General features: G+C 44.0%; 1 protein-coding gene across 1 annotated transcript in view; it reads left to right on the forward strand.

The window, feature by feature from the left end:
- Positions 1 to 14,434, forward strand: part of GARNL3 (GTPase activating Rap/RanGAP domain like 3) — a 156,436-nt gene that overhangs the window by 96,491 nt on the left and 45,511 nt on the right. The window contains exons 7-12 of the mRNA XM_022578692.3: positions 433 to 497; positions 3,130 to 3,193; positions 4,977 to 5,003; positions 10,885 to 10,960; positions 11,638 to 11,736; positions 12,789 to 12,892. Coding sequence (XP_022434400.2) covers positions 433 to 497; positions 3,130 to 3,193; positions 4,977 to 5,003; positions 10,885 to 10,960; positions 11,638 to 11,736; positions 12,789 to 12,892 — 435 coding nt within the window. The remainder of the gene's footprint in view (positions 1 to 432; positions 498 to 3,129; positions 3,194 to 4,976; positions 5,004 to 10,884; positions 10,961 to 11,637; positions 11,737 to 12,788; positions 12,893 to 14,434) is intronic.

Genomic DNA, 14,434 nt, shown 5'->3' on the forward strand with positions numbered 1-14,434 from the left:
AAGGAGTAACTAAGCCCGTGTGCCACAACTACTGAGCCTGCATGCCACACCCTAGGTGCCCGCGCACCTAGAACCTGTGCTCCATAACAAGAGAAGCCACCACAATGAGAAGTCTGCACACAGCAACGAAGAGTAGCCCCCGCTCACCGCAACTAGAGAAAAGCCCATGCACAGCAACGAAGACCCAATGGGAAAAAAAAAAAAGAAAAAAAAGCGTAAATGCCAGGTAGGGGGGAATGGTGGAAGATGCTGTCGAACCTCTAACATTTTATGTTAGAAAAACCTCAGAGTTTTTCTAACATAAAATGTATTTATATATATGAAGAAAAATGAGAAAGACTGGATATGGGTTTCTTTTAAATGACCAGGTAAGACTCTCTCAGAGCTGGAAATTGCCAGACTTCTCACTGGTTTGCTGTTTTGACTTTCCAGGGTACCCAGAAAATATGCCTTCCCTACAGCCCCACAAAAACGCTCTCTGTGAAGTCCATCTTAAGGTGAGTATGAATGAGCAGAAACCCAACACCTGGCACCCATAAATGGGTTTTTTCCTGTGATCATTCTGATGTCAGCTTGCTATTTCCTTGGACCTTGGCCTTATACTCAACATTTTGCTAAGCTCTTGACATGCATTACCTCACTGAATCTTCACAGCAGCCCTATAGGACAGATAGTGTTATTGTCCCCATTTTATGGATGAGGAAATAGAGGCCCGGAAGGACAAAGCCAAGATCACACTGCTTGTGTATAGTAGGACTGAGGCGCAAGTCCAGGTCTGGCTGGTTCCAAGCTTTGCTCTCAAGCATTTGTGTTCTGCATGCGTCACCTGCTTCTTTTTTCCGGCACGCATGCAAATATTTTGGTTTCGTAAAGAAAATCAAGAAAATTTTTCCTTTCATTTTTCTGGTTTGAAATAGAACTCAGATGTCAGCAAATGCTTCTCTGAGAAGAACGTGCTTATTCTTCACCAGCAGAAAGTTAAATGAATGGAAGGAACCGGTCGCTGCTCGGTGCTCAGCTGCCTCTCGTGCTCCCATCTTTCCACCTCCCTCTCATCTCTCCCCCATGGCGGGTGGCAGCCTCCCCTCGGGAATGCCACCACGCAGGTCGGTCGGCCTGTTGCTCTGTCACCAGCTAAGATGTTACATCATAGTAACGGTAGCTTCTGTTTGTTAGGTGCTGTGCTAAATGCTTGACAAGCATTCTCTTGGGGAATCTTTAAATCAGCTCCATAAAGTAGATATATTACTACCACCACTCCGCATAGGAGGAATCGGAGCCTCAGAGAGTTGAAGAGATTTGACAAAGATCTCACAGCTGGTAAACCACAGAGCTGGGAATTAAACCTGGGTTCGTGTGATGCCAGGGCTTGGGCTGTCAATCACTAATGCCATCCTGTGTGAGTCTGAGACCTTATCCTGGTGGCCTGGTGATTTAGTCTTGATTTATCTGCAACTAGGTGGTGGCAGGAGGTGGTGTTTTTGATGTTCCCACCCACGACTCGTACTTGCCAGAATGTCTGTTAGAGTGACAAACTTGACTGTCAGTTAGGGATTGCAATTGGCTGATGAAAGGGTCCAAGGATTAAGAAGTAAAACATTTCATATCTCACGTTCAAGCTTGACTTCGTCTTCAGATTGCAGATCTTCTCCCCAGGCCCCATGATCTTTCTCCTGGCCAGTCTGAAGCCCGAACTAAGAGGGCATCAGTGCAGAGGTTAACCTTTTTCTTGAGCACAGAAGTATCTTGCTGCTTCTAAATCTTAACTTGCTTTGAGAGCAATAGTTTGAATTATATGGGCTTAAATTTCTGTGAATCCTTTTTTCTTCTTCTTCTTTTAAAATGAAGTTTCTCCAGCTCCTTTCTTCTGTATATTTAAAGACCAGGGATTTCACTGAGTTGTAATTTCATTCAATTGTCTGAGTAGGCCTTCACTTTTCAGTCCTCCACTTATAGCCAGAGCAAGCTGCAGCAAGAGAGTATTTTTAAAGATGCGAATATTAAAACGTCTACAGTTGCTGCCAATAGAAGAAAAAGAAAACCATATATATATATATATATATTTTTTTTTTTTTTTTTTTTTTTTGGCGGTATGCGGGCCTCTCACTGTTGTGGCCTCTCCTGTTGCGGAGCACAGGCTCTGGACGCGTAGGCTCAGCGGCCATGGCTCACAGGCCCAGCTGCTCCGCGGCATCTTCCCGGACTGGGGCACGAACCCGTGTCCCCTGCATCGGCAGGTGGGTTCTCAACCACTGCGCCACCAGGGAAGCGCAGAAGAAAATATTTTATCTCTGTTTGTTACAATCATGAACTTGGAAACTTAAAAGGAAATTAAAATATAAATACTATGGAGTCAGATAAGCCTGAGTTCACATCATGGCTCCACTACTTCACAGCGTTGTTATCCTGGACTATTTCTTTAACTTCTGAGCCTCAATTTACTCATCCTTAAAATGGGGATAAAATAGTACTTGCCTCATAGAGATTAAATGAGATAATCCATGTAAAGCATTTAGCAGGGTGCCTGGCATATAGTAAATACTCTGTAAATATTAGCTATTATTTTTACCTTTCATTTACAAATATGAGGATTCTTGCTGAAAGGGGCCTTAGACAACGTCTAGTCCAATTTCCTTGTTTTACCTCTAGAGGAACTTAGCTCAAGGAAATTCACGTTGCTTGTCCAAAGCAAAACATAAAAGAACAATCCTGCTAAGGACAGCCTTTTGCCCTAAATGGGAGAGGAATTGCCAAAGGAAGAAAGACACGTCAGGTCATCTTAATTACATTTCATCATTAATTGCTATGTAAATGTCAGTGAATCACTTTTTTAGTAAATAAAAGTAAGAATCATGGAGATTAGTCAAGGTTGCCTGAAACAGATGCTCTCAGTTCCCCCCTCCCTCTCTTACCCTGTGAGTGTGCTCAGGGTACAGTCACTGTGGTTGGTTACTCGCATATGTTCCTTCATTGATCACTCCTTGTTGGTTTGTACCTCCTGTGGCCCTTCAGGGAATCCAGCTATGATTTTCTAGGAGATAATACTTAGCTTTCCTGAAGACCTGAGACTGGCTCCACATTATTTAAGTTTCCACCACACTGCGGCTCACTCTGTCCATTCTATTTCAGTGCCATGAATCTGGACAAATTCGAGAAAGGCCCCAGGGAAATTTTTCATCCTGAGATACAAAAGGTAACAGAATTTTGTGCTTCATAATTGTATAAATTTGATCACAGTGTTAGAACTGACAAATCATCAGTGATTCTTAGCCTAGGATCCCAACCAGAATCACCAGTGGTTCTCATCATGGAGAACCTCCCACCCGACATTCTGATGCAGTCAGTCTAAGATAGAGGCTGGGAGTCTGTCATTTTCAGAAATTCAGAGGATAGAAGATGTCCCGAAAGTTGTCCTAGGACTTACTGTTAAGGGAAAGCAGTCCGCCTTGGGAGAAAAAAAATTTAGAGTCATGAACTAGGTAACAGTCCATCAGAAAAATGTCAGCCAAACTTTTGTCTTGCAGTTGCAATCAATTTCGCTTTGAAATCATCCCCTTGAAACGTATAAACACAGCCATCACTAATGGTGTGACAGTTGTGTGTTAGAGCTCAGCTTCGAGGAGTTGGCATGCCAGGTGGGGTGACACGGGAAGAGGCTGGAGAGGCAGGTTGGACTCTATCCAGGAGACAGCGGGGAGCCAGTAGAATCTTTAAGCAAAGGAGCATCATGCTTAAATCTGCTTTTCAGGGAACTAATTCAGGCAGTATGAGAAGGATGGATGGAAGCGTGAGCGATCTTTGTGTACATACCTTCACGATACAGTTAGCTTTTATAATAAGTTCCTGGCTCTCAACTTAGCTTACCAGAAATGTATAGAATTGTGAATTCCCATGTCTTTTGTTCTAATTTAATTTTTAAAATAGTATTTGTACCCTGACTCAACCCCAGAAGGAACTGAGGCAAAAATGGATGTGTTAGGTTAAACTTTAAGCAACTTTTAGCCATCATGTGCTTAATAGTAGTTCCTTATAGCCACCTTAAAAACAAATAATTAGAATTATAAATTCAGTACCAGTGTGCCCTTATTACTTAATTTGTACCAGTTAGCATACTCAATCCCTTCCTCCTTGGAGCCTGGACCCCCAGACACTGGCGCCAAAACCCACGAGGCTTTTGGATGCTTCCTTCTGTGTCTTGCTGCTGAGCAGATCCCTCTGCCCAGAGAGGTCACCCCTGCCTGGCCATTCTTATCTGCTTTCTCTCTCCCACCAAATGAGGCAGGACAAGAGAGCGAGACACAGCAACCTTCTGCCTCCTTATATCATAGCTCTATGCCTGCCTTTCACCAAACAAAAGACACTTTCACACTCTCCCTTTTATTCATGAGCTTCCCCTCCATTCTCTGTGGGTGTGTGCGCAACTTACCAGCAGGAGTTCCCCTGCTGCCATCAGGTGTCTGTAGATTTCCCTTAGGAAGGCTCGAGCAACAGGCTTCCGGTGTAGGGAAAAGAGTTCTTACAAAACACTGGATCCAAAAGGTAAACGGAAAATAAACCACCTGCGCTCTAAAGAAGGCATCTTTCCACCAAAAGTGGGAAGGTGGCTGATGCTGTTTTAAAATATTATTTGTCTGTTTCTGCTGCCCTTCTGTGTAACATTTTTCTCGGGCGAAATCTTCCCGGAAGCGGCACGTGATAAGCTAGCTTTAAGTGGTTAGAGAAACCTAGGTATCTGTGTGTTTTTTCCCACTGCTATGCATCATCTTTGTTTCCCGATAGTTGTGGTATAATATGCCTTTCCTAAATGACCAGGTATTGTATAAAAATCTGTAGAGCTAAATTGGAATATTTTAAGCACTTCGAAGGGCAGAAAAGTGGTGTCAATGTCAGTAGACTGAAGCTTGGCTTTCACAGAAAGTCAACATAAAATGACCACCATTCAGCATGGACATAACTTTTCGAACTTCATTTGACAGGACTTGCTGGTTCTTGAAGAACAAGAGGTAAGTAGTCTCGCGAGATGTCTGGCCGTGCCGCTCCGCCTCCATATTTGTAAATGAGCTTCCCCTTCACCAGGAACCCAGCCCTTTATCCCAGGCACACCTCTCTGTGGATTTGCACAGCGAGAATCTCTTATCACTGAAAAGACTCCACTGACATGTTTTCTCGGGTGTATTTCAGAATTTTCTATGCAGCTAGCCGTAAAGATAGAAAAACAATCAAGTTGCTTAAATCTGCTTGGAAATATTCGAATGTTAACCTCATGATCAGGGTAAGGAATTAGGTTTTTGTTTTCATTCAGTTAAAGCTAGTGTAGTTTATTAGCACACTCGACTTACAGAATGCCATATTATTTGCATGTTTCCATTTCCTGTTGTCCCACTTTAAAAAAAAAATGTTGGGTTTTCCAAGTCCATAACTAACATAGAGAAATATCCGAAATATTATCAATAGACAGTTGAGTAAATCAGTGGAGTGTGTGTACACTGTGCCTCTCGGTAAATGGCAGTATCATTCGTCCAGTTGCTCAGGCCAAACTTGGGAACACCCTTGACACCTCTCCTTCTGTCACACCCCCCATCTAATCCATCAGCACATTCCATGGACACGTCTCAATGCCTCCACCACCACCGCTCGAACCCCCCGACACCAGCCCCACCGTCTCCTGCCTGGACTCTGCAGCTCTCCAGCTCTTCTCCCTGCTTCCTGTCTTGCCCTCTCTTCTAGTTTTCACAGAGTATCCAAACATGCCAGGCCAGGTCCTCCCTACGAAGGCCTGCGTGATATGGCTGGTGCCGCCTCTCCATCCTCTGCTCTGCACTAACCACACTGACTTCCTTCTTCTTCCACCTCCTCAGGAAGCCTGCTCTTCCCACCTCAGGGATGCTCCTCCCAGGTGTCTCATGGGTCACACCCTCACATGATTAGCATCTCTGCTCAGCAAGGCCTTCCCTGGTCACCTGTTTAAGATAGCACACCCTGCCTCTCACCCACTGCCCTTCTTACTGCTTTGTTTATCTTCTTAACACATGGATTTCATTTATTCAGTTTTTATCTGTTGCCCCCATTAGAATGTAAGCACCATGAGAGCAGGGACTTATTCAATTTTGTTCACTGCTGTATCTTCAGAGCCTAGAACTGTGCAGATAGAGGACACAAAGTAAATATTTGTTGGTTGAATAAGTGAATTATGTATTGATTGAATGAATTATGAAATACTATGATGCCATTAAAAAGAATGAGGTAGACCTCATTACTGGCATGGAAACATTTCCACGACATAGTATTTACTGAGAAAAAAGTAATTCACAGGGCAATACTTACAGTATAATCCCAGTTGTTTTTATAAACACAGATTTCTATGTGTATTCATTCATTCACTCCTCTCCTCCATTCATTGATTCAACAAATGTTTACTGAACTCTGACTGTGGGTGAACCGTGTACTACTTGAGGCATTGGGGATTGCTGAACAAGACAAGGTCCCTTCTTCATGGAGTTTACAATCTGGTGAGCTAAGACCAACTAAGCAAGTAAATAAGCAAACATAAACACGGTACTGTTGACAGCCCCAATAGCTGTGGGGAAAGTAAACAAGGTAGGTGATGTGGGGTCAGGGGTAGGTTTTATACATTAACCAAACAGGGAGGGTTTCTCTGAGGTAACGGCATCTCAGCTGATTCCTGAACATGGTGATGTAAATGCAAGGAAGGAGGCTGAGAGGTTTCACCGCCGACTGTTGGCAGGAGTTGCTTTGGGCAGGTTCATGGAAGTGTAAGGTGGGATGAGGCAGAGAGCGGGCAGAAGGAGACATCTACATTTTAATCTACATATTCACCATGTATGAATCATGCTTTTTGCTAAAGAATCCATGAACTCCACGTGTAGTTTGTAAAAGGCAAAAAATAAAAGTCATACACATTTCTGACAGACATTTGAAGAATACAGAAATGCACAAAAGGCATAAAGAAAATATCACCTACAATCACAGAGGAAACTAGTATTGGTATAGTATCACATTTTGATATATGTTTGTTATATTTTATATAAAATTAGGATTATACTATATATAGTTTTTATGTCTCAAAATGACTGTACTTGCTAATTCACAAATATTTACTGAGCGCCCAAGAGTGCATGCACCTGCCCGTTGTGACAAACAGTACAGAAATTTATCAATGGAAAACATGAAAGCTCCCCCACTTCGCCACTTCCACCCTCCCTTGAAGAACCACTGTTTGCTGTTTGGTGTACATCCTCTCACACTTTTCTTTGGATCTCCCAAATTTTGACAAAGGAGTAGCTGATCTCTTTATTTCTCAATTTTATTTCCTTACTAAGGGGATATTTGCGAGAAGCAACAAGAGCACTCATGACAATGTACCTGAAGAGGCGTGAGCAGTGGCCAGCATCCTTCAGAGCTTCTCTGAGAGCCGTGTGGCCAATGCACTCTTCTCTAATCCTGCCAGCTTCTTGACTTTATCTCAGTTCCACCCAATTATAGTGACAATCAGCTGCAAAGACGGGCGGGGAAAAATCAGTAAACAATTCTAGTGATGTTTCTGAAAGGTTAGCTATTTGGTAAAGTGTTGTTTGGTGTCCTGAAGCCTAAGTTTTATTTGTCCACTGTGTAGAGAGCGCCCCCTGCCCCCGCCAGGAGAGAACATGGCATCCCAAGTAAACACACGTGGAGAGGGTGACAGATGTGTAGGAACATGTGAATCACAGAAATATGGAGACATTGCCTAAATAAGAGTAACAAGGAACCAGGGGCGTCCGGTTTTGAATCAGGACATCATTTCTTGATTCCAAAATAGTCTTCTGGAATCAATGGGACATTAGTCTCCCCCGTATACTTCACTTTCTTCAGAAGAAATATAATTCCTAGCATACTATTAATTCCCAAGAATGTGACTATACGTTGATGATAATCATGTTGAGTTTTGTCTCAGGAAATTTAGAACTTAAAAATTTAAAGTCCCATACAAGTGGGCATTACAAATATGACCTCATCTCTATGGTGAGTGTCTGAGCAGGACTGAAGTTCCAAGAAAACCAGTTCCCACAGATTCCCTCCACCAGTCACCTCTCTCCAGGGGCCCAGGTGTGGTCTTGGGACTTTGAGCACTCCCTCCCATCCCCCAAGTGGCAGCCAGCCTCATGAAGCACTGATGACGTTAGGCTCAACACTTCGTTAAAATATGACCCGTGGTGGTCAGGTAGCCCCAAATCAAATGATGCCCTCCTCAAATAGCCCCTCCTAAAAACTATCTCCTCAAAAAATATAATGCATCTGTTCAGCGATGCCTTGATTTCTGAAGATAGGAGAAAACTCTGTTATTCATTGACATCATTTGGGAAGCCCGGGAAACAAAATTACCAAAATGAGACCCCATAAGGAATTTCAAGTACATATCAAGGCCTTGCAACACCAGTCTTTCTGAAGCCTCCCCCTGAAGTGGGTGAGTACCCTCAGCAAGGGTACTGATGCCAGTCACAGAGCTGCCCCAACAAAGCTTTTTAAAGCTTCAGCCAGTGATCAGGCAGCAGTGGGTCCCATTTCTGCTTGTAACTCTTAGCTTCGCTCAACTCAAAACCATCCTGAGAAGACTCTGCCACTGCGTTGGAAAGAGCACTGGATCGAAAGTCAGGAGACCCGACTTCCAGCCCCAGTCCTGCCATCCACTTAGTACCAGCCTTGGGCAAGTCTCGTCTTCCCTGGGCTTCAGTTGTCCTTTCTGTAAAATGAAAGCTATGGATTCAGTGGACCAGAGGGTCCCTTCTGGTTCTAACAGGCTGTTAGTTCATGGCTTATGGCTCATCGCTCTGGTCACTGACCCAGTCTTTCTGCCCTTGGCTTGCTAGCTGTCAGCTCAGCTGGACCTGATCCTGGGCCTCCTGACCGTCTGCTGGTTGGTTCCTCTAGTCCTGTGGTTCTCAAAGTGGGGTCCCTGGGCCGCAGCATCAATGTCACCTGCGGACTTATCAGAAATACAGATTCTTGGACCCTACCCCAGACCTGTGGAATTGGAGACCCTGGGAACGGGGCCAGCAATCTTTATTTTAACAAGCCTTCCAGGTGATGCTGATGCCTGGTCAAGTTTGAGAACCACTGCTTTAGTCTCTGCACTGTTATTCTAAGAGGGTCATCTGTCAGACCCCGAACTACTGTAGGTGCTTGTTAAGGGACTACTGAGAATGGAAGCGGTGTCAGAGTCTTAGAGACATGTGATTGCTGTCACATTCCCAAAGGAGAGAAAGAAGAGCTACAAAAAGCATAGAACCCTGAAGTGGACAGAAATCCTTGACAAAATCCCAGGAAATTTACCAAAAACGGGTGTGTGATGAAGAGGTGATCATTTGGAAGCAGCTTGTGAAAAATAAGTTGTATCTGACCACTTGTGTTTCTTTTCTCATTTATTATGCATACAATTATGCCATGAATATTTATTAACCCTCTCCAATATACCCAGCACAGTGGCGGGTCCTGGAGATTCCACGGAAAGTAAGATGTATACCTTCCCTCCTTCACAGGACTTAAGTTCTAGTGGGAGAAACGGACAAATATGCAAGCTCAATAAAAAGAATTACAGAGCGTGAATAGTGCTATTAAGAAAATAAATAAGCTGCCGGGCCGGAGAATAACAATGTGGGAGTGTGTTGGGAGATCAGGGAAGGCCTCTCTGGAAATTGACGTTTGAGTTGAGACCCGCATGGTGGGCAAGAGCTTCTGTAGAAGGAGCTGTGGAGGAGCCCCGGGTGGAGGAAACAGCCTGGGAGCCGCCTCCCTCTTCCTCACTCCGTAGAGGAAACCACCAGATAGAAAATTACTACTACTGATGGGTAGGCATCTGTCCCTCAGGTGTATTGGGGGCAGAAGAATGTTTAGAAGTACAGCCGTAGACCTTTGGATTTTCAGTCTTAATTCTCCCAGATCCAGCTGTCCTGAATTCAGGCATTCTGCCTTGATTCCCCGCTCTGACCCACTGGCAATGTTTTAATCACCTTTGTTCTTTGCCCCTTAACTGACCCCTGAGAATTCCCCCATCAAACAGCCTTGCAAGGGTTGATTCTTTTCCAACCTCAGAGTTTTTTAAATTATGAAATACTTCAGGCACACAAAAATGTATAGACAACAATATAATGAAGACCTATAACCCTATTACCCAATTTAAGAAAATATATATATATATTAAAAATACAGTTGAGCTCCCTGATCCCATTCCTCTCTCTTCCCTGTGGAAGCTGTTATCTTGCATTTGGTATTTATCATTCCCACAGAGTCTGACTTTAACCCAGCATTTAAAGTTGAGGATAGTAGACTGAACATTTGTACTAACTACTTCTTGATTGCCTTTTTCTCCCCACATCTGTTTTATGACTTCTTGAGATTAAATAGCTTTAGGAATTGGGTTAACTGAGCTTTTAGAATACGTTGCCTACAGTTTCCAGTTCTATTTCTAAAAGAGTCCTCGAGATATCAGCCTCAGATTGTTGTGTTAAATTTTGAATTACACTGAGCTCTCCAGGTTCCAGACTGCTGCTGCTGGGCTGATCAGAGGATGGTGCCAGTCCTGTGAGTTCCTGTGGGCTATTTATTTTGAGCACTGTTTTGCTGCAGAATGGACCTGGCATCCTGCAGACGCTATTAGTAGTGAAATTTCAAATGAACTCACAGAAAAGCACAGTTTCCTCTGTAAGCTATGAAAATCAAGGAATGATTGTTGTTAATATTGGTCAGAATTGAGATGGAGGGGAGGAAGCAATCCACCAGGTAGTCATTCAGGTCACTGTAGTATTCCTGAATAACGACTAGCACATCTCATAACTGTGTATGCTTTGATGAGAAAATTAAATTCAGCACCTTTTGTTGTCTCGTTGTAAGGGCTCTGTGAATTTCAAGTTTGGGGTTCTTTTTGCCAAAGATGGGCAGCTCACTGATGATGACATGTTCAGCAATGGTGAGTGTCTCCTTTCTTCTGACACCCGGCCCCAGCCTCATTGCAATTTAGATGATCCCAGCTGAACTTGCCTGTTGCGTTGGAGTTTTTAATGCAAAGAAACAGCCAGTAGCTTTATGAAGTTGAAGGGTGAATTTTCAGGGTAAATTTTATAGGAAAGAAGTTGCCCAGTTTCCTTCATCCGGCAAATATTTATTGGTCACCAAATTACTGGCACCAGGGATACAGCCTACCTGGAAAATTACATGGGGATTTGAAGAATTTCATTCTACATAATCTCAGGAGCAAAGGGGCGACTTTTCTCTGGGATTTTTATGCTTGAGAGAATTACAGAATGGTCCTATTTCCTGTTATTTCACACTTTTCATATTAAGGACCTGTTTCTTATCAATGGGAGCAGTAATGATGTTTGCATTTTGCAACACTAGACCCTTGTGACCCCAGTCTGGCAGCGCTCAGTTTGGTTAGTCTAATTCTGTAGTTCTCCTTTCCTCGGCTTCTGGGAACTGTGACCCTCCTGTACAGTCTCCAAGAAGAGGGAAGCACGATTTCTCATTCTGTTTGCCTGCTGCACATGTCGGCGGAGCCTAGTTAATTTTCAAGTGATTTCACTGCATAGTTAGAAAACGGGGACTTGTGGACACTGTACTTTCTTCACATTTGACCTCTTCTTACAGAAATCGGAAGTGACGCTTTTCAAAAATTTTTAAATCTCCTGGGTGACACAGTCACTCTCAAGGGCTGGACAGGCTACCGTGGAGGTCTGGACACCAAAAGTAAGGTTGCCTCCTGATCCATTCTGCTGTGATTTGTATAACTTTTGTTAGTCAGCCTCATCTGAATTTGAATTTGTACCCAAGGTGGGGTACGCTATGTCATAACTGTACAGCATTTCTAGTTTTTTTCCTGTACTTTTACCTCTGTCATTTTATTTGCTCTTCACGGCCAGTCCTTGATGTAAGCCAGGCAGGTGACATGAGGCTCATTTAGCCTAAATTTGATAGGCTTCAAATCAGGTACCCTGACCCTCTGGGGGCCCCATCTCGCCCACGTTGGAGTCATGTCACAGATTCTGAATACAGAAAGGTTAGGCGATTTGTGAGAGCTGCCCTGTGAGTAACTTAACTGGCAGATGCAGAGATGAAGTATTCGGTCCCAGTTGTCAGGCCTCAGCTCCCCCCTGCTCCTGCCCCCCTGACGAGCTCTGTGTGCCTGTGGTGACTCCTGGAGTACCTGCAAGTCCATCATCCTCACCACCCTTCCCCAGTGTGATCTGATAGACATCCCTAGCAGTTAGACACTGTTTTCATCCCCATTTTCAAATTAAGAGACTGAGGCTCAGAGAAGGCAAGGTAACGTGTCAAAAGGAACCTAGCTAATGAGAACTCGAACCCAAGTCTAACTCCAAAGCGCATGCTTTGAATCACTGTACAGTGCTGCCAGGGACATAGTTCCTTTTGTTTTATGGACATGACAGCTGTGTGTATGTCATCTTGTGTTCATTTTGTCCTGAGCACCAGCAGTACTAGAAGGCAAGGAACTGTAACATACTCTCCTTTTGAGCCCAGACTTCTCATGATCTCTGCTCCAAGGCAAGGCATGAATCAGACAGCAAGCGAGCTTAGAGGCGGGTGAAGAGGTCCCCCCGTGTGGGCAGGAGCCTTGCATCAGTTGGAGGGGGTTCCATACTGTTGCTTCCACTCAGGTGGATGATCATAGGACCTTTGGGATGTACTAACTGCTGTATTCCTCTAGTCTGCAAATAAAGACTATTTCCTTACGGCCTCAGAATTCTCTGTGCTCACTAAATGTATATTGTATTTTACAGATGACACCACAGGGATTCATTCTGTTTATACCATCTACCAAGGGCATGAGATCATGTTTCATGTTTCCACCATGTTGCCATATTCCAAAGAGAACAAACAGCAGGTACGTGTGAACACGCAAACCATTCAATAGTCAGTGACCTCAGTGTGGAGAAAGCATAGCTGTGACTTCATAGAATTAGAGACTATGGATGTTAATACATGAGCTGAACTTCAGGCACCAATTTTGGGGATGTTGTTACAGTCTGTTTATTTGAACTTTCAACAAGCCGTAGGAAGAACTACCCTCACTGATCAGGAAATAAAGGATCAGAGGCAGTGGTGCGTGTACACGTCTGTGTGGATGTGTGTGTGTGTGTGTGTGTGTGTGTGTGTCTGCGCCTTTGTGTGAGTGTGGTTTTCTACACTCCTGAGGGACTATCTTGCATATACGTGGCCTTTTCTCTGTGACTTCTGTCCATGTGCCTTGTGTCTTGTCAGAATGAGATTTTTCCAAGATGTAACACTATGTTTCCTGAGGAATGGTTGCAAGTGTTTTTTCAGGTTAGTGCAGGAGGTTAACACTGAGCATCTACATGGCCTGTGCCCTATCGGGGAAAAAACTACCTGAGAACACTCCTCACCCACCCCAGAGATTAGCCATTTCCAGGAGAAAACTTACCAGTTTGATGAAATCTAGATATAACAATGATACATGCTGCTGGTTTTTGAAGGATTTGGGGGGTTCCATTTACCTTTTTATTAGATTCTCGTCCCTTTTTTTACACACTGAAGGCATCTGTATAAGTAAATATCACAAACATGAATGGACAGTTGTTCAGCAAAGATTTGTGAAAAATACGAACCTAGAGAGGGTATGTGATGGGCTAAAAGGGCTTTTTTCTGAACACTTATAATCCATATTTCAGTAAGACTTCAGTGAGGGGGAAAGACACAATGCAGATCATTGGGCTAAAACATGGCGGTGTTGTCTTGAGACATAGCGGTGCTTTGGGGACATGGTGGGGGGTGAGGGGAGGTCAGGAAGAGCTCGTTCTGTCTGGTGGTTTGGGGCCTGGAATAAGGAGCTGGTGAATTGTCTTATAGGCAGTGGAGACCCATTGGAGGTTTTAAGCTTGATCTGATTTTAGAAGGCTAACTGGTAAAGGACAGGCAGAAGCAGGAAGTGCCTCAGCCCAGGAAACCTGCTTAAGTGGCTAAGAGTTACTTTCTGCAAGGCGTCTTCCCTCGTGTGGTTGAGGTGACCTATGTTAGTGCTACCAGGCTGTCTCTACCTCTTAGGAGCTGAAGCTCTTAGGATCTTTGGATCACGTGGAGAAGAGAGACCAAGCTGGCCTTCCCAATCATCATGAATTGTGTTGACCTCTTACATCTCAACAATAATAGCGAAAAACTTCCACTGAAGTATTTTACAATCCTCCTCCTCCCCCAACTCTGTCCGACATTTTCAGCCCTGTACATTCACCAACATTGCCCATGTCCTGTGACAGATAAGGGCACTAGCCAGAGACAGGAGGAAGCAATGTGACAGTTCAACCTTCACCCAACCCAAGTCTTTAATCTTTTTTCTTTTAATTTAATTTGTTTTTGGCTGTGTTGGGTCCTCGTTGCTGTGCACGGGCTTTCTCTAGTTGCGGCGAGCCGG

This window comes from Delphinapterus leucas, chromosome 6 (assembly GCF_059928025.1).
Source record: "Delphinapterus leucas isolate spDelLeu-1000000601 "Yukka" chromosome 6, BTC_Dleu_Yukka2, whole genome shotgun sequence".
NCBI classification, from domain to species: Eukaryota; Metazoa; Chordata; class Mammalia; order Artiodactyla; family Monodontidae; genus Delphinapterus; species Delphinapterus leucas.